Source organism: Emiliania huxleyi (assembly GCF_000372725.1).
Source record: "Emiliania huxleyi CCMP1516 unplaced genomic scaffold EMIHUscaffold_431, whole genome shotgun sequence".
NCBI classification, from domain to species: domain Eukaryota; phylum Haptophyta; order Isochrysidales; family Noelaerhabdaceae; genus Emiliania; species Emiliania huxleyi.
Genome location: NW_005198744.1, coordinates 36,451 through 63,296, shown reverse-complemented (window position 1 = coordinate 63,296; position 26,846 = coordinate 36,451). Strand labels below are relative to the sequence as shown.

The following is a 26,846-nucleotide window of genomic DNA, read 5'->3' as shown; positions in this document are numbered from 1 at the left end:
CGACTCGCGCGCCTTTGGTGCTGGTGGAGGCTGGGCAGCGGGGAGCGGCGGCACGGGATCGAACTTCCGATGCAGCTCGTCGCGCGTCCGTCCCGGCTGCTTGGCCCAGCGGATCGGCTCCGACTGCTCAAACTCGCGCAGGATGCGGCGCAGCCGGTCGCCGTCCGCCCGCGCCTGCTCGGGAAGCTCGGGAAGCGACGCCGGCGCGGTGGGAGCGACGCAGCCCGCTTGCGGCAAGGCGCTCGAACGGAGCCAGGCGAGCTCGGCCTCGAGCGTGTGCCTCATGCGAGTGTAGCGGTCGCTAGATGAGACTGGCGGCACCGCGAGTGTAGCGGTCGCTCGATATATGGCGCGAAGAGAAGAATACCTTCCCCGGTTTACCGGTAGGAAGGCGTGTGGCGAATACAAAGTGGAGTCCCGCCCCGCAATAAGCGCAGTGTCCTCTTCAGCCTGCCGAGAGCCTCCAGGCACGCGCGCGCGCTCCGCCTGCCGCGCGGAGCGACTCGGTGGACGTCCGAGCCCGCCGCCCCTCGCCACTGCACCCTGCTGGCCCATGCAGCGCGACACCGCCGGCGCTGCGCCTGCTTCCTTGCGTGCCGGGGAACGTCGGCCGAAAAGAGTGCTTCCCTCTGGGGAACCGACTCCGCGAAGATCGCGCGCGCGTCGTGAATGCGGCGCGCGCGCGATCTCCGTCCCCGGGCACGCCGGTCGCAGTGGCATGGGATCCCAGGCTCAAAACAGCGCGCTCAACAGCGAGAGCGCCGCCGCTGCTCCTCCTCCCGCCGCCGCTCCGCTCACCGAGACGAACTCGGTGCCGCCGTTCTCGCCGCCGCCACCGCCGCCCCCGCCTCGCGCCTCGGCGCCTCGCGCGCGCGTCGCGAGTGGCGACGCGCGCTCCATCCTCGATCTCGGGCACGCACCGCTGGTCGTCTGAACCAGCGGTCGAAGTGGCCGATGGGATCCCAGGCTCAAGCAGAACCGGGTATGTTGGCGCCTCGGGCGGCGGTGGCGTATTTCGGACGACTGCTCGAGCCGCACGCCGTGCGGCTGCTCCAGGCGCTCGTGCGCGGCTGGCTCACGTGACGATGGAGGGAGACCGACACCGGCGAAAACGAGAGAGACCGGTCCGTGGCGTGCGACGTGCGCGCGCGGTCCGGCGGTGGCGGAGGACCCGGCTCGCGGGGCGCCACACGGTGGCGGAGGCTGAGACTGTCGTACAGACTGACAGCTTTTAGCAGCATAGCGTGTCCGTCCTGTGGCAGCTTACTCGCAGGCCTCCCCCTTTGGCAGCTTACTCGCAGGCCTCCCCCGTACTGCAATTTGTCAGTAGATGAAACGGTCTGGCGAGGTACTCCCACGCCTCTCGGGGTTTTTGTCTGGCCGAGCGGTCAACCCGAGATGCTGGGGCGAGCCTCGGCGAGACTGCGTCAGCTGTTCCCAGCCCCCGGTGCCTCGCACTTTGGCCGAGTTACTGGTCCTACGTCAGTACTGCGAGTCCTCGTACGTCACTCCGACGCTCTCTCCGCCCGCGCCCGCCGCGGCCCGCGCAGCCGCGCTGTCTCGTTCGGTGCCTGCTTTGGTTTTGAACACTAATTGCCCTCAATGTGTGTAGAGGAGGGGGTGGCCTGGCGCGGCGCACTTGGAGCACTTGGAGTGCATTCGAATTGTGCAATTCGAATTGTGCAAACTAAAAGTGCCCGTCAACGCACCCCTTTGCGCCCACCCACAGATGGGCACTCCCGTGTCGAATGCCAGAGACCTGTTGCGCGCCTTGATCTCCGAACCCACGGTCGCGGGCTGGCAATGGCTCGTTGCTCTCCTGCAAGAACAAATCCCTCCGCTTCCGCCTAAGCCACAGCCACCGTTCCCCGGGGCGGCCCGAGGACATTCGCGTCAAGAGCTTGAGCGGCTGGCTGGGCTGCTGCAGCTCAAAGTCGACATCAACACCGTCGGCAATGGCCCAGCCAACGCGCAGACAGTGACGGTCAAGATCAGCCTCCGCGATCTCGCTCCCGAGTTTCCTGACGGCGCACTCGCACCATTGAGTGCGTCTTCCATCCGGTCGAGGGGCGAGGCTATAAGTACAAGCGAGCCGAAGCGCTCGCATGTGAGGCTGTCGCGAGCGAGCTTCGGTTGTACACGCCCCCGCGGCAGGCCACGCGCCAAGAGAAGGACTGGATTGACCTGGGAGCGGTCTTGGCCTCGCTGATGCCCGTGCATCTGTTCTCCGACCCCCCCTCCACTTTCCTCAAGGGGTCGGTCGCCTCGTTTGATTACGAGGGATGCGGCTACCCGCTGGCGATATGCGCGACGGCCACAGGCGTTGCAATCGACCGAGCGACGCGCCCTTGGGTGAGGAATGCGGAAATGTCGGATGCGTTCGAGCAGATCCTCGGTTTCCTTCGTCAAGTACGGCCGCTACGCCCCCAAAGAGAACCTGCACATGAGGACGGACTGGGCTGCTGTGGCCAAGGCCGGGTCCTTGACGCACGAGCAGAAGATGTACTGCGTTGCTGACGGCGTCGCGCCGCTGCTGGTGCGCTCTTTTTTGAGCCTCCTCGAGCCAAGTCCAAGGCGCGAGCCAGCCGTCGACGCTTGTGCTGCGAGGGAGGAGGAGGCCACTGCCTAGCTTACGGGCGGCTGACAGCTTTTAGCAGCATAGCGTGTCCGTCCTCTGGCAGCTTACTCTTGAGCACGGTCGTGAGAGTATGCATCCTCATCACGTTTGTCAAGAGGGTGGGACGGGCACTGGGGTGTGAACTCCTGGGAGAAGGCACAGGCACCGTCAAATGTCGAGGACGCGGAGAGCACATCGCTAGAAATCGGAGCAAACTCTGTCGAGCGGGAGCTCGGTCAGATGTACTTCCTTAGGTCCCGGGACGCCGACCCGCTCAACGAGTTCAGCGCCAACGGGCGGCTCCTCTCGGGAGCCTTCTGGTGGCTCTTCATGCTGCAGGCCGAGTGGCTCGAGCCGGGCACGCTTCGGCAGAAAACCGTCGACTTCCTCCTCCGCCAGTTCACCGTCGCCCACGCGCAGACGGTGCCCTTCGTGATGCTCATCAACTCGCAGCGCCTCCGCCACAAGACCGCCCAGGCGGTGGCGGCCAGGTTCAAGTGGAGCCCTGTCGCCGCCGCCGCGTACCGCGACTTTGTCGCCGACCCGTCCATCAAGGAGACCCTGGCGGCCGCTAAGGCCAACCCGCTCGGCCAAGAGGCGAGGGAGGTGAAGCAACGCGCGCTGCGGTTTCTCCACCTCGTCGGCTCGAAGGTGGCGTCCACGCCCGACGAGAGGCGTGCCGCCAAGGGCGCGCTCTATGCGCTTTGCCGCCGCTTTGGCCTGCCGTCCACGTACTGGACCATCAACTTCGACGACGTCCACGATCAGGCCGTTCAGCGGCTTGCCAGCCGCTCCGTCGACAACGAGGAATTCCCCGCGCGCGCTCACGGCTTCTCGGGCGAGCTCTACCGCTCGGAGGCCAAGGAGTGGCGGGACGCCCCGTCTCCGTCCGAGGCGATACGGAGAGGGCAGGTCCCGGGCGAGCTGCCCGAGGACCACCTTCGCCCTTTGACGGAGGCGCGACTGCAGGCCGTCGCAGCATCCAACCCGGTCGCCACCTCCGAGATGTTCGAGCACAACTTGCGACTTTGGCTGAAGATGCTCGGCACGCCTGCCACCTCGCACGGCGGGAGGACCATCAGGCTGAAGGAGCGGGAGGACGAGCTGGCTTACAAGGGCCCGTTTGGCACGCTGCTCGGTGCTTCCCGACCCCGAGGCGCCTGACCTCGGCCCGCCTGACCCGGCCGACCCCAACCACGTCTGCTGGCCTCCGCCAGCAGGCGCTGCTCCCACCGGGCCGCCCAATCAGGACCCCGAAACGCTCAGCATGTACATCCAGGTCTTGCAGAAGGCGGTCCGTGACGGCGAGACGGCTGCCGCGCAGGGCGAGGGCGGCGACGCTGCCACGGATGCGCCCGAGGTGCTGGTCCGGAGGCAGGCCATGCAGGACCGCGGCCGGATTGCCGGCGGCCAGCTACGGTTCATCACCAACTTTGTGCACACACTCAACACGACCGAGATGTCGCGCCTCTTCACGATGCAGTGGAAGGCGCGCAGCGTCGACAAGTGGTTGCATGCCAAGGACGGCACGGCTCAGGGCGATGCGAAGACCGAGGACGAGGCGCGAGAAGACGTGGAGGCGGCCATGCCCCCGATCCACAGCAAAGTGCATCTCTCTCTCTCTCTCTCTCTCTCTCTCTCTCTCTCTCTCTCTCTCTCTCTCTCTCTCTCTCTCTCTCAAAAACACACGTTAACCCTGAGAGAAAGAACTACCTGTAAACCGGGGAAGGCCTGCGCAGCTTCTAACTATTATCACGTGGCGGGCCCGAGGCCGGCTGCCGGAGCGAGGCGAGGCGGCGTTTGGTTCGGGAAAAGTTTTTAGTAAAGGGAATCTTTCGGAGACTATCGCACGACGCACGTGAAACGAAGACACAGTCTTCAGAGTTCAGTCAATCTACAATCATCAATCACCAAACACACGAGAGAGAGAGGACAGAGGTGCCCGTCTCGCTCCCGACTTGGCGCAGAAACGCAGATTCTTAACACTGTCCTCGCGCGCCACTGGCAGCTAGGAAGGAAACAACACTCACGAACACACACCTAGCAAAAAATCAATCATACGTCGGCCCAGGGTCGCTGGATTGCCGAGGGACCGGGAAGATCTGTTCGAGGCCATGACTCGATCGTGGTGCTCTATGGACCGCCTCCCTAGGTTGCGGATGTAGTCCCTCAGATCGGTGTCCTCAGCTGGCACGCGCTTCACAGCGTAGACGCCAGGGGCGCCGCCACTTCGCACGTCCTCAACAACGTGCGGGGTGATGCGCAGCTTCTCGAGTGTGGCGAAGGCATCTCTATGAGGCGCGCACGGTGAGCACCGCAGTTGCAACGGGCCAACAGCCGCGATGCCTGTGCTAGGCAGACCGGGCGTGGGAGACGGTCTGCTACGGAAGAGCAGCAATGCCCAAACTCCAACCAGCAGCAGCGCGACGAGAGCCAGTGTGACCGGACGTGCCGCTCGCTCACGCATGCCCGTCCAGACAGGCACGACCCCTGCTCCTGCTCCCCGGGCGAGGGTATAAGTGCCCATGGCGCTGCGCTCGATCAATCGATGCCTTGCGGAGGCGTCTTGGACGTGCCGCAGACGGCGGGCGGCGTCGCACAGCGAGGGGAGCTCGCCGGTATACACAAAGGCTGCGGGCGGGCGACGGGCGCGAGGCCGCCCCGGTGGGTAGGATCCCTGCCCGGGTATACCGAACCAGGGTTGGAGAGAACGGCGTGGGCGACGCCGTCCCGAACTCTGAACTACGACGCAGCGACGGGCTTCGGCCCCCCAGCGCCGAACGAGCGTTTATCGCCCACGATGGGAGCTCCAGCGGCGGTCCGCCGCCGGATGCGAGCAAGCGCAAGCTTGGGTCATAATTGCGTGGTGGGCATGCTTCAAGAGAAGAACCCAAAGAATAGTAAAAGTAAGAGCACAAAAAAGAAAATGACGAAATGTGTTCTCAAAGGAGGATCGAAGCAGGCGCGTCCCCCCTCAAGACGACGTGCCATTTCGGTCCGCGTGCCCCCGCGCCCGGTGAGATGCCGTGGGGGCTTGCGCTGGTGGCGGTTGTGGCCGCCGGCCAAGTCAACTTCTTCAAGCATTCCCAACCGCGCGGAGATCATACCGATGCCTCCCGCAAGCACCTCCAGAACCGCGGGGGGCACAGCGATGTCTCGAACAGGTCCACAGGTGGTCTCCACAGACCAACGCGGTCGTGTGGGCACATCTCGCATGTCGCATTCGGCGCAGACAGCCACCAGGCGCCGGGCCTGGCGCCGCTGGTCTGGTCGATCTTCAGCAGCAGCCGCAGCCCGCACTGCATCCATGTGCACGCCTTCTGCGTCGAGGCGGAGCCCAGCCCGCAGAGCAGAGAGGCGATCCGGAGAGTCGGAATGGAGATCACAGTCCATGTCGTCAATCTCGAGCAGTTTCCACTGCTCCACAACCTGAGCAACTCGAGCGCCATGAACTTGGTGCGCTTCTACCTCCCCGAACTCTTGCCGGAGGCCGCCTCCTCAGTCCTCTGGCTCGACACGGACATCATAGTGCGCTCAGATGTGCACGACCTCCTCTCGAAGCTCTTCGTCGGCGCCAACCATTCAAAGTCGCTTGCTGCCGTGGCGCGCAAGAAGGAGCTGCGCACCATCACGCGGTACCGCCCGTCAAAGCTTGGGGTTCTCAAGGCATGGGGATACAACGTGAGCACAGTGCTGCGGGGTGACGCCTTCAACGCCGGCCTCATCGCCTTCAACCTCCAGCAGTGGCGCGCGCAGAACCTGACGCAGCGGATCGAGGCGCTGGTGGCTGCGCTTCAGGAGGTCGGCCTCGCCTCGTATGCTGGCATGTCGCTCCCAGGCGGTATGCGAGCTGCGCCGAGCAGCCAGGTGCCGCTGCAGCTGCTCTTTGGGCACGACTTTCAGCGGATCGATTCCTGCTGGAATGTGGGCGGTTTGGGCACCAGCTGGGGGAACGGGGAGCTGCTGCCACTGCGGGTGTGGGCAAAGTACAGCGCCGCTTGGTGGACGGGGGAGGTCGCAAGGGGTTGCGCCCTTCATTGGTCGGGTGGCGACAAGCCTTGGAGCGGGCACAACCCATTTGCGCCGCAGCACTACAAGCCGGTGCGCAAGGCGGCGATCCGCGCGGGCTATGGCGATATTTTCCCCGGCGCCGCTGCGCACGACGGAAGCGATTATGGTCTGCTAAGAAATGTTGCAATCTTCGTAGCTGCTCCTTCCGCTCTCTTCTACGTAGTCGCATTGAGACGACCGGGCCCTGGGGCGTTGCGAGCAGAACTTGTCCCACAGAGCCCATCTGTGCACTATCGTGGAGACGTGGACACAGTGTCAGTCTAGAATGGGTACAAAATGTGTCATGCCTGACCGCTCCGCGCCGTAAGTTCTCTTAGGGTTTGGCGGGGAATGCGAATGCGGAATGGCATTCCGAAAGGAAATTCGGAATGGCCGAAAACTGGCGCAAAATTTGTTTACGCGACACTGCGGGCACGGGACTGGCGCGCACTGGCACTAAGAAAGAAAGAATATTGCATGCCCATGCTCATGCACACGTTGTTGTACTCTCTGGGGGGAAATTCTTTGTGCCGCGTTCTCACGGTGGCGCCTTTGCTAGAGCATGGACATGCACATCTTCGTGCGCTGGATGATCGTGCTCGCTCTCCTCGTTGTACCAGTTGACGCTCAGCGCACCACACGCGCCCCAGCAAGGTCCGCTGGCGCAGACTACTACAAGGTGCTTGGAGTCCCGCGGTCGGCCGACGCGAAGAAGATCAAGAAGGTGAGGTTAGAGGTTAGCCGCACACACCTCTCTGCCTGCCCGCTCCACCAGCCTCCTCAACGCTCTATGCAGGCCTACCGCAAGCTTGCGCTGGAGTGGCATCCCGACAAGAACCCGGACAAGACCGAGGAGGCCGAGGCAAAATTCAGGGAGATTACGGAGGCCTACACCGTCCTCACTGACGACGAGAAGCGGCGTGTCTACGATCAGTTTGGCGAGGCCGGCCTCAAGGGCGAAGCCGGCTCCGGCGGCCCCGGCTTCGGCGGCGGCGCGGGCATGAATGTTGACCCCCGCGAGATCTTCAAGCAGTTCTTTGGCGGCGCCGACCCTTTTGGAGGCATGGGCGGAGGCATGGGCGGCGGCGGAGGCAGCTTCTCGTTCTCGTCTGGCGGCGGCGGCGGCGGCCCGTTCCAGCAGTTTGCGACCAACGCCGACGGCTCCTCGCACCCCTTCGGCGGCGGCGGCGGTGGCGGCGGCGGTGGCGCGGTGCCGGTGCCGTCGCAGCTGCACCCGGTAGAGCTGCGCGCGGGTGCGGGTGGCGGGCTCGGGCTGCGCCTATCGCGCTCCAACGAGGCGCCGGACGCGCACGCCGGCAGCCGAGATGGGCCGAGATGGGCCGAGATGGGCTGAGATGGGCTGAGATGGGCTGAGATGGGCTGAGATGATGAGGCCGATGCGCCGAGAAGTGTGACGCGAGGTTGGCGGGTGGGCGGCAGGTGCTCGCCGTGAGCCGCGGCGGTGCGGCCGAGGCGGCAGGACTGCGCGTGGGGGACGTGGTGTACGAGGTGGACGGCGAGCCGCTGAGTGCGGGTGTGGCGGAGCGGCCGTCTCTCGGCCCTCTCTAAGCTCTCTTTCGGCTCTCTCTAAGCTCTCTCTCGGCTCCCTCTCGGCTGTCTCTGGGCTCCCTCTCGGCTGTCTCTCTCGGCTGCGTCTCGGCTGCCTGTGGGCTGGATCTCGGCTGCCTCTCGGCTGGATCTCGGCTGCCTCTCGGCTGCAGGCGAGCGCGCGGCGGAGCGGCTTCGTGGCTCGGAGGGTCACCACCTCAAAGTGGCATACGTCAAGGGCTCCGAGGGGCAGGCGGTGGAGGCGGAGGCACCTAGATGCCGAGTGAGATTTGAGTGCAGACCCGCCTCTTCCATCTCGGCGGTGCGCAGCTGTGGCCCACTGCCTCAGTATGCGCACTCTTAGGTGGAGGTGCCGCGAGACATTTCCTAGACACTTCCTAGACACTTCCTAGACACTTCCTATAGCACACTCTTAGGTGGAGGTGCCGCGAGATGCGTCGCTCGGCATCCGCGTCGACGGCGAGAATGTCGTCTCGAGGGTGGTTCCGGGCGGGGCGGCGGCGAGGCACGGCCGATTGCGCGTGGGAGACAGGGTGCTGTCGGTGGACGGCCAGTCGCTGCGAGGCGGGCGGAAGCTCTCCGAGGCGATCGCGGCGGCGGGCGGCGGCGGCGGCAGCAGCGGCGGCGGCCACTTGCGCTTGCGTGTCCTGCCCGCCCGGATCGAGCTTGCTGCGCCGCGCGGCGGCGGCGGCAGGCAGCAGCAGCAGCATGGCGGTGCCAGGCGGTCGGCAGCGGGTGGTTTTGGTGGTTTCGGCGGCGGCGGGCGGCAAGGCATGGGGGGCGGGTTTGGCGGGTTTGGCGCAGGGATGCCGGGCGGCGGCGGCGGCGGTGGGGGGGGCGGCATGGAAGACATGCTGCGCAACATGATGGGCGGGATGGGCGGCGGAGGAGGGGCAGGCGGGAGGGCGCGAGGGGGTGGGCGCGGCATGCCGGACTTGTCGAGCTTCTTTGGCGCGTGACACAGTAGCACGGGGTTGGAAGTTGCGAGCCGCGGCGCCAGTGAGCAGTGTACTGAAGAAGTGTATCAGTGTGAAGGGTTTGTGGGCGGCGGGCCACTCCCACACCGCACGCCGGCCAGTGGCCCACCTTTTTTGTCGCCGGCAGAGTCACACGACACACGCGGGGCTCGGGGGGACGGGGGTCCACAGCGTCCACACGAGACCAGCGCGTGACCCTCTGACCCTTACATACACACACACACACCCGCACCCCAGCGTCACCGAAGTTCTCACGGTGCACCGCCGAATCAGACAGCAATCGAGACGCCGTGTCGGGTACACCCGACCCCCCACAGCCCACGCGAACTGTGCGACCAAAGATTTGGCCCCGCCAAAGTACAGTGTCACTGTCAGCCCGCCATCAGCTGCGTGAGGCACTGCGACACGGCCGTCACTCTCGCGAGGATGGCCTCGCGCTCCGCGGGGCAGAGCCTCGCCCCCCACCGCGCGACAAACTTGTCGGGGTGCCATCGCCGCAGCTCGGCCTGCAGCGCGCGTCGTCGTCCTGGCCCCCCCTCCGCCGCCTCGTCGTCGAGCACGTGCATCGCCACCACATCCGGCGTGAGCTCCGCCATCTCGCCGCACGGCCACGGCAAGTCTGCGGAGCGGAGCGGGGGGGGAGCGCCCGCCGCCGCGGCCGCAGCCTCCGCCTCGCTGCCCAAAGCCACCCACCGAGCAATGTACGTCGCACGCTTCTCGGCGCGCGCGGCGGCGCGGCTTGCCGCTTCCTCCTCCCTCCGCAGCTGCGCAAAGGCGGCGTCTGCCCTCTGCTGCCTCTCGGCAGCTCCCTCGCCGCCGCCACCCGCGCCGCCGCCACCCGCACCGACGCCGCCTCCGTGCCCGCCCGCTGCCGCTGCCGCCGCCGCCGCCGCCGCCGCCGCCGCCGCCGCCGCCGCCGCCGCCGCCGCCGCCGCCGCCGCCGCCGCCTCTCGCGCCTCCCTCGCGTGCTGCGCTCGCCGCGCCGCCATCGCAGCAGCAACCTCCGAGAACCAGTCCCCGCCGCCATCGTCGGACCACGACGCGTACCCGCCCTCCTCGCTGTCGCCCGCCCAGCCGAAGCCGCCGCCGGACGTCTCTCCCCGCTCCGCCGCCTCAAAGTAGCTCTCCTACAGTGTCATCCCGGCGCGAGCAACATCAGCACCCTTCACCCGCCAGCCACCTCAGCACTGCCACGGCCGCTCTCCTCGGCTAGCCGCTCCCGCCATGCCGACTCCTCCGAGGGCGGCGGCGGAGCGGCGCCAAGCCCCTCGTAGTCGCCCCCAAAGGCGCGCCGGTAGAGCGCCGCCGCCTCCTACAGCCAAGACATGCGGCAGAGGAGTGGCTCCGCCGGTATCACACGCAGCGGCGGCGTGAGAGACGGGAGTTCGCCTCGCCCTCGTCCTCCTCGAGCCCCTCGCCCTCGCGCAGCGCCAGGTACAGCGCGTCGTCCACCTGAGCGGCACTCCGCGTCGGCAGTGAGGGCTGCAGCCCACCGCCTCTGCAGGCGCCGGTTCAGGCGGGCAGCACACGCCGAACAGCCGCTGTCGTCGCAACGCTCGCGGTCCAACAGCACGTTCGCCGCCGCCGCCGCCTCGAGGAGCGCGCGCGCGCCGGCGGGTCCAGCCACGTGACCCGGAAGCCGCCCACGCGCATCGGCGGCATTCACGTCCGCACCGTGCTCCGTGAGCAGCCGAACGAGGCCGGCGTCGCCGCTTTTGACGGCGAGATGGAGCAGCGTGTCGCCCTCGGCGATGCCTCGGTGCGGCTTCGCGCGCAGCTGGGAGCGGAGGCTCTCTGCCGCCGCCGGCTCAGCGACGAGGCTCGCTAGGAGAGTGCGAGCCTTGGCCAGCTCGCGCTTTGCGATCGCAGACGCCAGCTTGCTCACGCGGTGCCGGGCTGACCGGCCCTTCTCGTCGCCGTGCCGAGACGACTTCTTTTTGCTCATGGCGCGTTTGGCGCCTAATCCTCTGGAGCCAATCTTTCCAGAGACTCCACTCTGCAGCCGCTCGCTGTCGCAGCGACCAGGCAGAAAGGTTTCTTTTCTTTAGAATTTTACAACAAAACTCCCTCGCACAACACTGGGCACGGGACTGGCGCGCACTGGCACTAACACAGGTACACCCTTCAGAATTTTACGAGAAAACTCTACTGGGCACGGGACTGGCGCGCACTGACTGGCCTGAGGGAGGGTGTACAGTGGGTTTCGGGCATTAAGAAAACAGGATCCTGCGGCACGCCGCCGTTTCTAAGCCTTTCCACCCTCCTCCCCCAGCCCACGCCGTGGTTTCTTAGCCCCGGCCGGCACTCAGGACCGCTGGGCCGAGGCATTTTTCCGTGCGAGGCGCGCTAGGCGAGGCGGTGGCCGGGCGCGCGGTGCGGATTGGCGTGTGCGTGTGTGTGACTGCGACAAGTGTGACTGCGACACAGGACCAATGGGTTTGTATTATTAACAACGAAGGCGCTCTCAAAAAATAAAAAATAAGTAAGCTGCGGGATCACCACCTTGTAGCCGGCGGGGGCGCCCTCCAGCTTGATGAGGTCGTCGTCCGTGCCATCGGCTGTGAGCAGGGCACCAGAGCGTGCTCGAAGTACTTGCGCTTGGCCTCGCCCTGGAGCGCCTTCATGGAGGCCGTCAGCTTGTTCGACTCCCATTTCTCGAGGTTGTCCTCGTCGTCAAGCCACTCATCGAGCAGCTGCCCGAGGTAGACTTTGATCTGGCGCCCCATGCCGCGATCAATCGGCTGCACCTGGTCGGTCTCGTTGGGCGGCACCTTGTGGTCGTCGACGCCAACCGACTGCATCACAGGGGCGTTTGGGTGAGTGTGTTGCGGCGCTTGCCAGCCTGCGCGCCTGCGGCGCTTGCCAGCCGGCGCGCCTGCGGCGCGCCGTGGTTTCTTAGATTTTCGCGAAAATCGCTCGGCGTGGTTTCTTAATACTACGTTTTCTTAATGCCCGAAACCCAGACGAGGGAGGGAGCAAGACGTTGCGGAGATCAGCAGGAGGATGTACGAAGAGATTAGGAGCAGCAGGGACCCGAGGGACCATGTGGAAGACGGCTAGTCTAGGGGGCAGGGGCGGCTCAGGATCACAGACATCCCTCTCAGGATCACAGCACCGGCGGGGGCGCGCCTCAGGATCAAGCACCCACGGCAGGGTCTGTGAGGATCAGCAGACCTGGAGGGGGCGCGCTGAGGATCATAGGCCTGAGAGGGGTGCTGTCAAGATCACAGGGGGCTGCAAAGGGTGGCACTCGAGATCAGAGCGCCAAAATAGGTGCAATACAGATCAGCGGCCGGAAGTGGGCGCAATACAGATCACGAGCGCCGGAACGGGTGCAATATAGATCATGAGGGTTTTGTGGTCTGTGCGCGGACGGCCCGGGGAGCCTGCGGCGCTATTTTAACCTGCCCCGACAGAGTCTCTCGATACGGCGCGCGGCGGCGCCGCACCCAGCAAGCTGGGGCCGCTCCTTACGGCACCGCCGAGCTGGTCCCGGCGGCGGCGCGCATCCTCGTGCGCGCACCTCCGCACTCCGTGCCTGCGGGGTGGTGGCGTGCCTCGCCTAACACAACTGATCTCATCGAGTGCTCCATCGTGCCCGAGCTCGGATCCGAGGAGTGGACACCTTGCCAGGGAGGCGCGGACGCGGGGGTGGGCGGTGCAGGCTACTGCGAGGTTGGCGAGACTAACCCGAGAGTAACCCGAGACTAACCCGGCGCTAACCCGCGCTGCTCGGGGGCATACGTTAGGATGGGTTAGTGCCGGGTTAGCGTCGGGTTAGCGTCGGGTTATGGTAACCCGTTCTAACCTGTGCTGTCCCGCTGGAACCCACGGCTAACCCGCGCTTACGCCAGACTTCACGCCCACAGCGAGCTGGAGGCTTGGTCGTGTGCGCGCCGCTCTATTCGTGGAGCTGAGCAAAGCTCCGCCATGCAGCTGCTGGCGGGCTTTTCGTTCCTCGTTCTCATGCTCGTCGCCGACTCCGCCGGCCTCGCGGCGCCGCGCCGGCAGCCCGGCCCTCGTCGTCGTTCTGCCCCCACGCCGACGGCATACCCAGCAGTCGGCGACCGAGTGTCCGTGGTGCAGAAAGTCGACTACGCGAGCGGTCTACTAACCAACGGCACAGTGGCGCGCGTGCTCACGCGCAGTCGTCGTCACAGTCGAGGGTTCAAGGTGATGCTGCAGGGCGGCGTGGTCGGTCGCGTGCAGCACATAGTCGCTCCAGCGGACGGGAGAGTGGAGAGCGGCACAGAGGATGGCGGCGTCTCTTCGGCTCAACTGCTGGAGGCCGACATTCGAGAAGTTGCGGCCGGCGGCCGGCCAGCTGCGGCGGCCTCGTCGACGCCATCCTTGCGGGAGCAGCTCCTGGCGGAGAACGCCGCGCTGCGGGCGGCGCTGCGGGAGCGGCGGCCCCCTTCAGCGCCGCCGCGGCCGCCGCCTCGTGCTCCGCCGCCGGCGATGTGCGAGGGCGGGGGGGGAGGACGCCCGCTGGCGGAGGCAGCTCTGGGAGGGGCCGCCCTCCTCCTGCCGCCGCTGCTTGCAGCAGGCGTCGCGGTGGCGCTTGGGATGGGGCCGGGCGACGCAGGCAACGGCGGGATCGGCGCGCCGCTTACCACACAAGAGGTGAGAGCGATGCAGGGACGCAGCGCCTCGCCGTCCGACGACGCGGCTGCAGATTCCCCGCTTTCGTTCGAGGCGGCGGCGGAGGAGCAGGCACTGGTGGACGTCTTGAGAGGCGGCGTTATCCGGGCGCGGTGAGCATCCGAGAGGGGGCATGAGGCGGCGGCGTGCCCCTTCTTAGCCTAATTTTTTGAGAGGCGTCAGACGTTTTTTTGAGACGGCCACAGCTGACAGGCTGTCCGAAAAAATGCAGTACGCCACCAGGGGCCACGACACAACCATCCGGCAAGCGCCCAGGCCAGCAACGCCCCGGGAGCGCGCACGATTGCGCTCTCAAGCGCAAGACTGCGGTCGCATCGTCTCGCTATCTAGGACGCGGCGGGCGGCTCGGGAGCCTTTGGGGCGCCGTAGCCGACAGGAGTCTTGGGCGTCACAATGCCCTTGACCTTCGGCACCGAATCCATGATCTGCGGCGAGGCGGGAAGCAGCGCTCAGAGCGGGCGCAGGCGGGAGCAGGCGGGAGCATCCCCCCCCTTTGCTAGCGCATGTGTGCAGGAGCGGCAAGCGAGCGGCAGTGGGCGAGCGGCGGACGGCGGGCGGCGGTGCGCACCCCCTGGGACGACCAGAAGTGGGACGTGTCGCGGTAAGACTCGAAGCTGGGCTTGGCGCCGGCGGGCTTCTTGGTGGCGGGCACGAGGCCCGGCGCATTCAACCCGGGAATGGTCATCGCGTTGGCCGCGGACGGCGCCAGCAGCAGCGCGGCGGCGAGCACGTTGCGCCGCGACTCAGCCGCCGCCATCGTCGGGGCGGCGGCGCGGCCGGCGGCGGGCGCGGCCGGGACGCCGACCGTGAGGCCGTACGATGCCGAGGCGAGGGCAAGCATAGTGCGCAGCGAAATGAGCGTGAGATCCAGAAATCGAAGGAAGAAGAAAAATACGCGGGCAGGCTGTTTTCTTTCTTACGTCCGTGTCTATTTATTTATTTATTTATCCCTCCGTGTAACGACGCTGGAGAGCGAAACGCGCGGAGGGAAAACGCGTGCATGGCCGGGTCGACGGTCGGGCACGAACGCGCGCGGTCTACGCGCACTGCCTTCGATCACGACAGCGGGGCTCTCGAGCCAATCGTGCGCAGCGTGTGTGCGTGTGGACCCGTCGTCCGTGCAAGGAAAAGAACGACAGAAATAGGCAGTGGAGACAAAGGAGGGAGGGGAGAACGGCACGCCGCCACCACCGAAGTCAATCAAAGCAGCAGGATATGAATAATGAATAAAAGGAAACCCCAACGAAAATCGGAGAAGGCCAGGGGGAGCAGGGTCCCCACCCACCTGCACAAGCAGGATCTTGGAAGGACGATCAGGGACACAGGACACAAGCAAGGGGAGGGGAGCGGGGCGGAGCGCAAGGGTGGTTGAGAAGGGCCTAAAAGAAAAAGGCGCTAAAAAAAGAAAGAAAGAAAACAGACAACCCAAGGGAGGGATGGGAGGACGGCACGCCGCCACCACACAGGGATTTTAAGGAAAGGAGTGTGATGCGCTAGCCGTCGCCCACCCTAGGGAGTCTGCCTCTTCCTATCTCTTTTCGCAGTCTCTCGCCGATTCTCGCTGCAACCTTCATGCCACCTCGCGGCCGTCCCACTCTCGTCGTTCTCTCCCTTGTCAATTCCTCCTCTGTCGCGTCATTCTCTTCTGCCTCGTCCTGCGCCGCCGCCGCCTGCCGTTCCCTTGTTCTCTCGGCTTCTTTCGCCTTTCGGCGCAGCTCCGCCCTCCTTGCTGCATATCCTGGCCCCTCGAGTCTATCGAGCTCCCCTCGCGCAAGGACCACATTTCTGACTCCCACTCCGATCATTTGCCTCCAGGTCATGTTGTTGCTCAAGTCCACTCTCTCTTCGAACACTCGTGCCTCTACGGATGATGCCGGCGCTGGGGTCCCCTTCGGATGCATCGTGACATCTGACAACTGAATTTCCACTGGTTCGTCCTCCTCGGAGTCATCTTCCCCGTCCTCCTTCCGTTCGGCTCTTCGCTCGGTACGTTCGGTGTGGCTCACCCTCCATGCCGTGAACAGGCGCTTTATCCACCCTATATTCTTCTCTCGTTCCTCTGCCCGTGCCTTGGTCTTGTCGTTGTTTCGCACCCATGTCTGTATGGCAATCGAGGCTGCCTTCCCCACTACCTGTAGTTCACTCGTCACCTCTCCCGCGAGCTCCCTTCTCTTTCTTTCGGGTATGGAGTCCGTGAGTGCGGGTAGCGTGCAGGCAATCACGGGCGCTATTTTGTCGTACTCCTCTTCGGCGAGCGCTCCAAATCTAGACCCTTTCGCCTTTAAGGAGGCTGCCCTCGCTCGTCTCAGGAATGTGGCGGTGTCTTTTGAGTCCGGCGCCTCCCGTTCAACGCTACAAAATGCGGATACCTTTGCTGAGTTTTTTCCGCTTCTTTAACAAAAATGCGGGATAGCTTCTTGCTCAGCTTCCTGCTCAGCTTCCTGCTTCGCGTATCGCCGCTACACGCTCTCACCTACTCTACTACTCCGCCGCCTGCCGGCGGCATCGCGTCTTCGTTCGAGGGGTGGGCCTCGAGCGCTGGCATCGTCGCGCCCAAGATCCGCATCGACGATGCAGATGAGCTCCGGAACGTCATCGTCACGGCGGACGTGGAGGAGGGCGAGGTGCTGTGCGTAGTGCCGCGCACGCGCTGCCTCGACTTGGCCTCGCTGGCGGTCGACCCGACCAAGGCGGGCGCCTCTCCCTGCGAGCGGCTCGCGCCGACTCGGCTCTGGGCGAGCCTCGATTGGCACGAGCGGCTGTCGGTGTGGCTGCTCGCCGAGGCGCGTCGCGGGAGGGCGTCGGAGATCTGCGGGTACATCGACTACCTGCCCTCGCCCGCCAGCTTCGAGGACGGCCTCCTCGACTGGACCGACGCCGAGCTTGCGGAGCTGCGCTACCCGCCGCTCGCTGCGGCGGTTCGAGAGCAGCGCGACTCGATCCGGCGGCTGCTCGAGGCGCTCCGCGCGGGTGGAGGGGCCGACGCCGGCTCGGTCACCCTAGAGGAGCTGTCGTGGGCACAGCAGCTGGTCCTCTCGCGCGCCTTCGCCTCCGACATCAACAAGGGCGAGCGCGGCGCCACGTCGGGTGCGATGGGGTCCCGGGCGGCACCAGATAGATGCACCAGATAGATGCACCAGATAGATGCACCAGATAGATGCACCAGATAGATGCACCAGATAGATGCGGGAGACAACAGACAGGCCCTCGCTCCCAACCAGCCCTCGCTCATTTCCGCCCCACGCCCTGCACCGCCAGCCCTTGTGCTCCCCCAACGCAGGCGCCGCTGCCTCCTCCGCCGCCGCCGAAGAGCGGATTCCAAAAGGCGCCCGAGCCCAGACGCCGAATACGGATGCCCTGTATTCCGACTGGCACTCGGGATAGACTCGGCTGACCGTTCGCTGTACCCGCTGTACTCGTAGCCCGTGTGCCGCGGTGCTCGGAGCACGCTGCGCGCGCCCGTCCTCCCGCCCCCAGCTCGCCTGTCCTCGTGCGCAGGCGTGGGAGAGGTCGGAGCTGTCGACCGTGGTCCAGTACGGCTGCGGAGAAGCGGCTCCCGTGGACTCACTGACGTGCGATCGGCGGAGGCTCGACCATAGGTGGCCACGCGGATGCCGAAGCTGCCCTCCCTCGACGACCTCAAGGGCGCGATCGGCGGCGAGCCCGTCAACGACCCCTCCTTCGCCATGGCGCTGATGCCGATGCTCGACTCGTTCAACCACAAGTCCGGGGCGGTGAACGGCTGCTCCTTTGACCCGGAGGCGTGCCTCGTGCCTCACCACACACACAGCGCGTCAAACCCACACGCCACACCCACACGCCACACCCACACGCCACACCCACACGCCACACCCACACGCCACACCTACGCCTACACCGCTCCACACCGCACCGCTGAGGCAGGCGGGCCACTTCCTAGACACTTCCTAGGCACTTCCTGGACACTTCCTAGACGCACCACAGAGGCGGGCGGGGCCACTCGTGCCGGGCCGGCAGGCATGCACGCGGCCGCGTACAGACGTCCCGTCCTGCGCCCAGCCGCGGCTCCTCACACCGCCTGCGTCTTACTACAGGCGAATGCGTTTGTGCTGACGGCGGGCGCGCCGCTGCGGCGCGGCGAGGAGGCGTACATCTCCTACGGCGACAAAGGCAACGATGCGCTCCTGCAGCTGTTTGGCTTTGTCGAGGCCTTCAGCCCCGCCCGCGCGACTGTGAATGGATCCTGCAAGGAAGGGACCCGACCGAGGAAGGAATGGATTAGGCATCCAACCCGCACGACTCCTTCCTCGCCGTCGGCCTTCCGGAGCACGTCGCTGCGGTGGCGCGCGACAGCTTCCGCGGCGGCGGCGGCGAGGCGGAGGTGACTCGGCGGGGACGTCTCCTCGGCTCGGCGTGAATTTGCTCGGAAGTGGTGGTCCCCGGGCCTTCCCACAGGTGACTCGGCGGGTCGGCCTCATCGACTCGCTCGGCCTCGGCCCCTCTCTCGCCTCGGCAGAGCTGACTGCGCGCGGGGCGCCACAAGGCACGTGGCACGCGCTGCGGCTGCTTCTGGGCTCGGTGGAGGAGGCGAGATACAGCCGAGATACAGCCGAGATACAGCCGAGATACAGCCGAGATACAGCCGAGATCTGGCACGCGCTGCGGCTGCTTCTGGGCTCGGTGGAGGACGCGGCCCAGCGCCGCTCGCCCCGGCTGCGCGCGTGGAGTTTCCTGCGGAGCGTGCCCCGAACTTGCCCGCAGGTGTCCGGCGACCTCGCCCGGCTGCGCGGCGCCGTCTCGCTCGAGACGGAGGCGCGCTGCTGGGCGGCGCTCCGCTCGTACTGCAAGGCGGCGCGCGCGGCGATGGGGGGCGCGCGCAAGGCGGACCTCGCCGAGGCGCGTTCCACCGCTTGCCCGCCGCGGCGCGCGCTAGCGCTGCAGCTACGCGCGGAGAAGAAGCGGCTCCTCTCCGAGCTCGAGGCGGCGCTCGTGGCAGTCGAGAGCCGCTCGCGCAAGGCGGGCAAGCCGCTGTCGACTGTGGCGATGCCTTGAGGCAGCGGCTGCCAGGCGGAGTCGTACGACGATCTCTTCTAGCGTCCAGTGCAGGTAATACCCGAAAGGATACCTCGGAAAATCCGGCAAATGCCAACCCGGTAAACTCCGAAATATCCTGTGTTGTGCGACGGTGTATCAGTCGCCTTATGTGCCACAATTGCATATCCGCAATCCGACACGCGGGATATTGCAACGGTGGCATTTAAGGCGACTGAAAAACACCCGGATCGCCCAACGCCCCCGCGCAGAGAGGCGTCCTGCGCAACGGAGAACGGTGGCAAAAGCAAAGGTGCGACTGATACACCGTCGCAAAACTGCATTCCTGGGTCGTGCGGAGATGCATCCGTTTGGGCACCGGCGGATAGCAGGTGATTGCTAAGGTGGGTTTCGAACCAGTGACAACCGGCCCCCGTCTGGCACTGGGGGGGTGTTTGCGCCCCGATTGCGCCGAGAAGTCGAACTGGGAACTGCGGGCAATTCGAAACTCGCGACCCAATAGTTGTGCGACGGTGTATCAGTCGCCTTATGCCACCGTTGCATATCCTTATGCCACCGTTGCATATCCGGGTATGCAACGGTGGCATAAGGCGACTGATGTACACCGTCGCCGGTACGCCGCATGTTGTCGTTAGGCGGGGATTGACGACCCAAGACGTAGAGCTGTTCAACGTTGGGAGCTGAACAGTGTTGCTAGTGTTAACAGTAACAACAGAACAACAGTGGGGCTCCCCAACAACAGTAGCTAACGTTAGGCCGGCTGAACAACAATAAGGAAGGGGCCTCGGCAGTGACCCACGACGATCCTTCAGTCCAGTGCGGGATATGCATATGGTGCAGGGGGCGGGGGCACATGTCCCTAAATCCCATCTCGCCTCAGAGTTTGACCGTTTTATTTCATTTAATTTTGCTCTCCCCAGCCTGCTATCAGCCTACTTGAGAAACCGTCGCCGCGCTGCTGCGGGGTGCTGGGGCTGCTAGTGCTACGCGGGGCGCTGTCTCTGCGCAGTAGTCGTTTAGGACTGAGCGCACGTGATCGTGTGCGAGCAGTGCGTGGTGCATGCTGTCGTCATACTCGTCGCATCAGCCAAACGTCCAAGAGAAGGAAACCGCCACGCGGACCTTGGCAAGGTAAGGAAAGGTGAACTTCTCAAGGGTGGGGGGGGGGGCAAGGGGGGGCGATGGTTGCGGACCTTGATCGTCTCTTGGCCGCAGAGCTGCGAGAGGAGGAGCAGATTGGAGGACTGGAGCGCTGCGTTGAGCACGCTAGCAGTCTGGCCAAGCGTCGAGTTGCACACGCGTGGGCTCGTCCTCCAGTACACGATGCCGCGTGACAAGTTGGCCAGCGCGTGCGCGAGCAACGCCCCCTCGCGCTGCCTGAAGTGCCAGCCGTCTCGTCGATCCGCGTCGAAGATGTCGTCCGAGCCCGCGTGCAGCAGCAGCAAGTCTGGCTGAAGCTGAGCTAGCCCGTGCCAAAGCCCGGTGTAGTAGACGCGCTGCTCCCAACCAAAGGTGATGTTTGTGTTTTGTCCGACGATGAACTCGCAAGCGGCCGCGTCGTCTTCGCGACCGAAGGACCCTGTGCCGCAGAAGGCCTTCTCCGCATCACGGACGACTCGCGGACTAGGAAGCTTCGCAATGGGAGACATTGCCTGTTGCCGCTGAGCAGCATAGCCATTGCAAAAGCGAGGTGTCGTGCAACGGAGTTTCCACCGACAAAGACGCGCTTGTTGCGGAGACATTCGCGGTAGTTGCGGAGATCGTCAGACGGCTGCACGAACATGCACGCGCCGGGGTTGGCGTCGAACGGCCTCATACCCTTGAGCGTCCTGGCTCTCATCGGGTGTCGAGAGGCGGATACGTTTTTACTCCCGGCCGAGGGGCTCTGTGGGTTCCGGCTCCGACCCGGAAAGGGGGTCTGTTTACCACGACTCGCGCCAAAACGCCCTACCTACCTATCTATCCCCAGGCCGCGCAGCGAAGCGAAAAAAGACGAAAAGAGGGGGTACCTACCTGTTGCAGGGCCCTCTGGGGCGGTCAAAACCGGACCTACCTGTTGCATAGGGTGTCACCGTGGTAAACAGACCCCCTATCCGGGTAGGAGCCGGAACCCTGGTTGGAGAAGAATGGGTCGCTGCGGTGTAGAGGGTCAGCTCGCGCGAGAGTGGCCTGTGAGCCATCGGCTTACATTTACCCTGTTTCTCGCACATGGAGTGCGAGGTACTCGACTGAGGACTGTTGCCATCCGCATCCCAAGCTGTCTACACTCCCCTTTCTCCCGGCTGGGTTGCGCGCCGTGATTTTTGTTCTCCAAAAGAAAAACGCGCTCCGGCCGAGGACGAGGCGTGGCTGCCCTAGGCTTAGGCCCCTCGGGCGCGGTATAGGGAACTGGCCGTACCGCGTACCGCTTCACACCGAGGGCGCCGTACCGATACCGCTAGGCTCTCCGGCGCCCCGTACCGCTACCCTGTAGCGAGAAAACAGTTCGCCGTACCGTCAGTCGCGACGGGAGGCGTTGTCGCCCCGAGATCCGCCTCGCAAAGTGCGTGCGGCGGCGCGTGTGGCATCAGCGTCGCCGAGAGCGTCGTGGTACGTGGAGGCCGTGAGCGAACGAGATGGGAATCGCCGAGTATTGTCACTCGCTTTTTCTCGTGCCTCTTTCTCTTTTACCTTCTTACAGCTTCCCTCCGTTTTAACTTGTATGTCTTTCCCGCGATTTAACTCACGTTTTTTCTTTCTTTTTCAGGTTTGGGGCAAGTGGAAGCTGGCTGCTCCCACTTCAGTCACTTCCAAGAAACTGTCAAAAACATGGAGAGAGTAAAAGTACGTAGGAAAACTTCGGCTGCCGCTCGCCTGGCAAAGCAGGACGGAAGGGATGCGCGGCAAATGAATGGTGGGTCATATGTGCACATACAGGCGCATTTTAGATGCGGAACCGCTTCGTGCACCCCAAGTCTTTGAACATGCAACTTTGTGTCGCCGACGATCACCTTCCACTCGAACGCTGCTGCTCAATCGGCTGCTCACGAGCGCCGGAGAGCAGCGACAACTGCCCCTTTGGCGTCGAGTGCTGTGCCCGAAGGTGGGTGCGCAAGCTTCTGGGTGGGTCTGGAGAGGGGCCATTTTCATGTGCTTGCTCGTACATAGGCTACGCTGGAGTGCCGCAACGCCAAGCGGTCGACGGCACGCTCTCCGTCGACAATGCCTCCTTTGCCCCTCCTTGCGATAGGCAGCGGCTCGTCGCAAAGATGCTCCTCTCCCATGACATGCGGTACACCGCCACAGGCATCACTGAGCGCGACGACCGCTGCGGCACGCGACCGTCTGGCGAGCTGCGCTCGCCCACGCCGGCTGTGCACATGCACATGCACATGCTACATGTGTTGTTGTGCATGTGTCGATATTTCGCGCATAAGCTTGCTCATGCACACACACTACTAGCACTCAAGCGGTCGCGCTGGACGTTGTGGGACGCCCGGCGTTGGCCGCGCTCACCGTGGCTGTCGAAGCTGCGGCTGCGCCGGTCGCGGCTGCGGCTGCGACTGCGAGACGAGCCGCCGGCCCCCGACGAAGAGTCGCCACCACTCTGTTGCATCCGCGCCAGCTGATAGGGAGATGGCTAGACGCGAGCGGAGCGAGCGAAGCGCTCTGCGGGACGACGAGCCCGGCGGGCGAAAGAGAATGTGTCGCCGCAGCCAGTACTCCAGAGGACCGCCACCGGCGATCCCGGACGGACCGCGTACCGCGTACCGCTTCACACCCGCGGGGCCGTACCGATACCGCTTACCGGGCCCGAGGGGCCGATAGGCTGTCAATGGCCAGCGAATCGTCGTCGGTGCCGGTCTCCATCCTGACTGGCTTCCTCGGCGCTGGCAAAACGACGCTGCTGCGCCACCTCCTCACGGAGAAGCACGGGCTACGCATCGCCGTCATCCAAAACGAGCTCTCGGCGACGTCTGGTCTCGAGGTGCGAGCCGCATCTCCAGCCCGTGTTGCCCGGCGCCGTGCACCGGTGACTGCACGTCGCCTGCGTGCCTGTGTCAGCCAGCTACCAGCGTGCCCTCTCAACCGCCACGTTCACTGCACTGCGCCGCCGCTGCGCCGCGGTAGGCGTCGACAATGCAGGGTCCCGGCGGCGAGACGTTTGACCGGTGGATGGAGCTGGCCAACGGGTGCGTCTGCTGCGAGGTGCGCGACGAGCTGCCCTTTGCGCTCGAGCGGCTGATGGAGGCCACGAACACATTAGATGGGAGATATGTCCGGCCGTGTGCCGCCGGAGCGTGGTTGTGTATTGTGCGGCTGGCCACGTGTGGGCTGCAGGGCAATCATCCCGACATCAGCCCGCATCTGAGACGGTAGGCCAAGGGGCGCTTCGACTACGTCCTCATCGAGACGACGGGCGCGCGCACCGCCGCTGAGAGAGAGAGAGAGAGAGAGAGAGAGAGAGAGAGAGAGAGAGAGAGAGAGAGAGAGAGAGAGAGAGAGAGAGAGAGAGAGAGAGAGAGAGCGAGGCTCCCCTCTCTCTCCCGCACCTCTGCCGGGGAGGTGAGGCGCGCCACTGAGGAGTGTAGGCATGGCGGACCCCGGCCCCGTCCTAACCCTAACCCTAACCCTAACCCTAACCTAGCCGAGGACTGTAGGCATGGCGGACCCCGGCCCCGTCGCGGCGTCGCTATGGCTGGACGACGCGCTCGAGTCCCCTCTCGAGCTCGACGGAGTCATCACGCTTGTCGACGCAGTCCGCCCCTAGATGCCCGCCGCAGAGGCGCTGTGCCGCAGAGGCGCTGTGCCGCAGAGGTCTGTCGCTCCGGCCGGCGCTCGTCCAGACGCGTACTCGGCTGCATGACACTGTCCTCAGTGCAGCCGTGCGGCCTGTCCTCGGCCCGGTACTCCCACCCTCAGCCGCTTGCGTGGCCACCCGCTAGGCTGTCCACGCCCACCGCCAGCTACACACCGTCGAGTGCTCTCGGCAGATCGCCTCGGCAGACACACTCGTGCGCCTCTAGCCGAGATGGCGCGAGATGACCGCCGAGAGTAGCCGAGAGTGGCAAACCGCCTCGGCAGACACACTCGTGCGCCTGTTGCCTCGAGCGCGGCGGCGCGGCACGAGCGCACACACGCGCCCGCGACACGTCCCGCGTGCGAGCCCGACTCTGGGTGCGCCAATCTCTGGGTCTGCCCATCTCTGTGCCCGCGCCTCAGGTCCTCAACAAGTGTGGCGACGCGGCGGCGGCGGGCTTCGCCCTCGACCGCCTCTGCTCGGCGCGGAACCGTCTCGGAACCGTCTCGGAAGCTTCCCCTGCAGGCGGGCGTCGACCTCGACCGGCTCTGCGCGCGGCTGCGGGCGATCAACGCGGTCGCGCCGCAGCTGCGCGCGTCGCACTCGCAGCTGCCCGTCGCTTCGATCCTCAACCGCAGAGCCTACGCGCGCGAAGGGCCTCCGCCGCTAGACGCCGAGGACGCACCCGCGTATTCCGACCAGCGCTCGAGAGGACACGTCTTCAAGCGAGCACCCTCTTTTCTCCTACCCAATCCTCTGGAGGCAGCGCACGAACCCCGCAAGGCTTCTGCACACCCCGTTGGTCGACCCGCGATGCAGGCCTCTCCTGCCGCGCGCGCCGGGGTGCGGCTGGGCGACGACTGCTCCGGTCGTGTGTTCGCCCGGCCGAAGGAGGGACTCGCCGAGCGCCGCACGAGGCTGTCCGAGCGGTCCTGGCGTAGGTTGCGACCGCGACGGCGCGGCGGGCGGTCGGCGCAGGTCCGGCATGCGGCGAGTGCGAGGAGGAGGAGGAGGCGGAGGCGGGCCGGGAGGAGGGTGCGCCGCGGGTGGCGCAGGGCCGCGCCGCGCCCACTTCGCCCGTTTCTTCCCCCGTCTCGCTGCACGCCGACCGCCGCTTCGGCACGGTGACGTTGCTGCTCGGGCGCGCGCCGCTGCGACTGCCCCTACTGCAGGCGCGTGCGCTCTTGCGGGCCTACGAGATGGCTGCCGAGATGCTGCCGAGATGGCGCCGAGATGGCACGGAGATGACACGGCTTGAGTCGAGCCGAGGTCGAGCCGAGGTCGAGCCGAGGTTGTTGTTGAGTTGTCGAGTGGAGCCCCCCCAAACCCCCCCCTCTCACAGGGTTTCTTGGCGAACCTGTTCTGGCCGGACGACGACGCCGATCCGCCGCCAGCCGCCCCCCACGGCACCGCTGGCGAGGCGGCGGGGCCGGCCGACGCGGTCGAGGTGTACCGCGCAAAGGGGGAGTTGGCGGTGGCGGACGAGGAGGTGGGGGGCGTGGTCGCGAGATACACGCTGCAGGCCGTGCATGAGACCTGGGAGCTGGAGCGCGGCCGGCCTTGGGGTGAGGAGGAGGTGGCCGAGAGCCGACTCGTCTTCATCGGCCGCAACCTCGACGAGGCGACCTTGCGCGCAATGCTGCTGGCGTGTGTGGCGTGCGAGACCGAGAGGCGGTCGTGACCCGACACATCGTCTCTCTTACAGTCAAATTAAAAAGGGGCAGCCAATCTCCAGCCCCAAACCAGCCATCTTACATCGAGGACAGGATACCCAGTGGAAATATCAAATTAAATGCACGAAATGGTGTGCCGTGCCGCGCAGTTTTGAGCACGGTCGATGGAGATTGTACGGTCGCATTGGGCATTGACACAGGGTGACACAGTCAGCCTTCGCCGTCGCTCCCACTGCTACTGCTGCTACTACTCCTGCGCTCCCTCCGCTTGGCTTTGCGCTCCTTCTTGGCCGCCCTTCTCGCCTTTTTTGCCGCCTTCCTGGCCTTGCGTTCCGCCTTGCGCTGCCTCCGCCGGTCGTCCTCCCCGCGCTCGTCGCCCGCGCCCGGCTCCGCTTGCTGCTCCCGCGCCGCGAGCAGCTGCAGCTTCCTCTGCGCTGCTCGCTCCCGCTCCTCGCGCAGCTCCCGCTGGGCCGCGTCGGCGGCGGTGCTCCCTGCAGGCGTCGCTCCCGGCGGCTCGTCGCGCGGCCGTTTGCGCGCCCCATCCTGGCCGCGCGGCGGCCGCGCGCGCGGATCTGTCGCTGCGGGGTGCGCCGACTCCTGCTGCTGCTGCCGCCGGTGGGCGTCCCACAGCTCCTCGCACTCCACGACTTTGTTGTGCGCAGCGACGTGCCGCATCACACGGCCGAGCGCCGACGCGTTCACGCTCGGCTTCGTCCCCGCGGCGCCCACCGGAGCGCTCGTCGGCGCCCAGAGGCCGGTGAAGCGAGGCTTGGATGCCATGTCCAAAGCCAAGGGTTGTGGAGCGCGGCGGACCGCCTCGCCGGCAGCGGAGGACTGTGAACACCTCAACCTCACGGATTCACGCCCTTCCCCTTCGAAGTAGGGTACCACCCTACTATTTAGGGTGGGCTCCGGCGCCCGCCCGCATCGCCCCCAGATGGCAAGCGGAGCCTACCCACGTGGCGCGCGGGTGCCCTCGGCTTACGGACCGAGTCGCACGAGGCTCACATTAAGTGAAGAGGGCTGCCGTCGTAACCGAACGGGGTCAACTTTTGTTCACTCAGTATTGGTCCACCCTACAATCTAGGGGGCGCGGATAGCACGCCCACGAGAGCTCTATGGCAGCCCGCCAGCGGCGCGGCGTGATAGCCCCTGCGGCCGCTCCGGCGTCCGTTCCGGCGGCCGCTCGGGCCGGCCTCGACATGGGAAGGCCCCCGCACGGGGGGGGGGGGCATCAAGCATGATCGTCCGGACGGGCCCTCCGTACACGGAAGCAGGGTACCGGAGGCATTCCCGAACTCAAAACAGGGTACCAAGGGAGATATGAGCTCAGCTCAGTGAGATCTAGCAGCACATACCCTTGGTGCCCAGAATAGTTCAGTCTGAAAAAGAAGGTCCGACCGCGCGGAGCCGTCTGGCTGTCTGCAGAGCCCCCGCGGGAACGCCCACCCCTTAGGGCAAGGAAAAAAAAGAGGGGGGGGGGGGGG

The 26,846-nt window shown here is 65.5% G+C and overlaps 8 protein-coding genes across 8 annotated transcripts in view; 5 read left to right on the top strand and 3 right to left on the bottom strand.

The window, feature by feature from the left end:
• Positions 1-5,551: 5,551 nt before the first annotated feature.
• Positions 5,552-6,952, top strand: EMIHUDRAFT_244742 (hypothetical protein; the record flags this gene model as incomplete). The annotated part of the gene is made up of 2 exons (XM_005769086.1): positions 5,552-5,781; positions 5,854-6,952. 2 exons carry the CDS (start codon positions 5,552-5,554, stop codon positions 6,950-6,952), a joined length of 1,329 nt encoding a protein of 442 aa, XP_005769143.1.
• A 382-nt stretch (positions 6,953-7,334) lies between these two features.
• EMIHUDRAFT_48584 (hypothetical protein) lies at positions 7,335-7,727 on the top strand (the record flags this gene model as incomplete). Its single annotated transcript, XM_005769085.1, has 2 exons — positions 7,335-7,391; positions 7,464-7,727. Coding segments are annotated over 2 exons (321 nt in total), but the record flags the coding sequence as incomplete, so codon positions are not given.
• Positions 7,728-9,584: 1,857 nt separating this feature from the next.
• EMIHUDRAFT_244740 (hypothetical protein) lies at positions 9,585-11,158 on the bottom strand (the record flags this gene model as incomplete). Its single annotated transcript, XM_005769084.1, has 5 exons — positions 9,585-9,719; positions 10,215-10,340; positions 10,394-10,525; positions 10,707-10,754; positions 10,841-11,158. 5 exons carry the CDS (start codon positions 11,156-11,158, stop codon positions 9,585-9,587), a joined length of 759 nt encoding a protein of 252 aa, XP_005769141.1.
• A 2,513-nt stretch (positions 11,159-13,671) lies between these two features.
• EMIHUDRAFT_244738 (hypothetical protein) lies at positions 13,672-13,971 on the top strand (the record flags this gene model as incomplete). The annotated part of the gene is made up of 1 exon (XM_005769083.1): positions 13,672-13,971. One exon carries the CDS (start codon positions 13,672-13,674, stop codon positions 13,969-13,971), a length of 300 nt encoding a protein of 99 aa, XP_005769140.1.
• A 57-nt stretch (positions 13,972-14,028) lies between these two features.
• Positions 14,029-14,735, bottom strand: EMIHUDRAFT_445340 (hypothetical protein). The gene is made up of 2 exons (XM_005769082.1): positions 14,444-14,735; positions 14,029-14,300 (listed from the first exon to the last, which is right to left on the bottom strand). Exons 1-2 carry the CDS (start codon positions 14,714-14,716, stop codon positions 14,202-14,204), a joined length of 372 nt encoding a protein of 123 aa, XP_005769139.1. The 5' UTR covers positions 14,717-14,735; the 3' UTR covers positions 14,029-14,201.
• Positions 14,736-18,357: 3,622 nt separating this feature from the next.
• EMIHUDRAFT_370224 (hypothetical protein) lies at positions 18,358-19,123 on the top strand. The gene has a single exon (XM_005769081.1). It carries the CDS (start codon positions 18,718-18,720, stop codon positions 18,904-18,906), a length of 189 nt encoding a protein of 62 aa, XP_005769138.1. The 5' UTR covers positions 18,358-18,717; the 3' UTR covers positions 18,907-19,123.
• Positions 19,124-22,720: 3,597 nt separating this feature from the next.
• Positions 22,721-25,367, top strand: EMIHUDRAFT_75934 (hypothetical protein; the record flags this gene model as incomplete). The annotated part of the gene is made up of 6 exons (XM_005769080.1): positions 22,721-22,873; positions 23,017-23,171; positions 23,539-23,644; positions 23,832-23,900; positions 24,200-24,403; positions 25,134-25,367. 6 exons carry the CDS (start codon positions 22,721-22,723, stop codon positions 25,365-25,367), a joined length of 921 nt encoding a protein of 306 aa, XP_005769137.1.
• Positions 25,368-25,569: 202 nt separating this feature from the next.
• The window catches only part of EMIHUDRAFT_118863 (hypothetical protein), a gene marked incomplete at both ends in the record, with an annotated part of 8,367 nt that continues 7,090 nt past the window's right edge, over positions 25,570-26,846 (bottom strand). Inside the window, one exon of the mRNA XM_005769079.1 lies at positions 25,570-26,175. Within this exon, the coding sequence (XP_005769136.1) occupies positions 25,570-26,175 (606 nt within the window). The remainder of the gene's footprint in view (positions 26,176-26,846) is intronic.

Excerpts from the sequence above, each read along its gene's own strand:
- EMIHUDRAFT_370224 (XM_005769081.1), top strand. The coding sequence starts at position 18,718 with ATGGGGGGCGCGCGCAAGGCGGACCTCGCCGAGGCGCGTTCCACCGCT.
- EMIHUDRAFT_445340 (XM_005769082.1), bottom strand. The coding sequence starts at position 14,716 with ATGCTTGCCCTCGCCTCGGCATCGTACGGCCTCACGGTCGGCGTCCCG. Across the intron at positions 14,301-14,443 it reads ACTTCTGGTCGTCCCAGGGG|ATCATGGATTCGGTGCCGAA; the intron begins GTGCGCACCGCC and ends GCCTCGCCGCAG.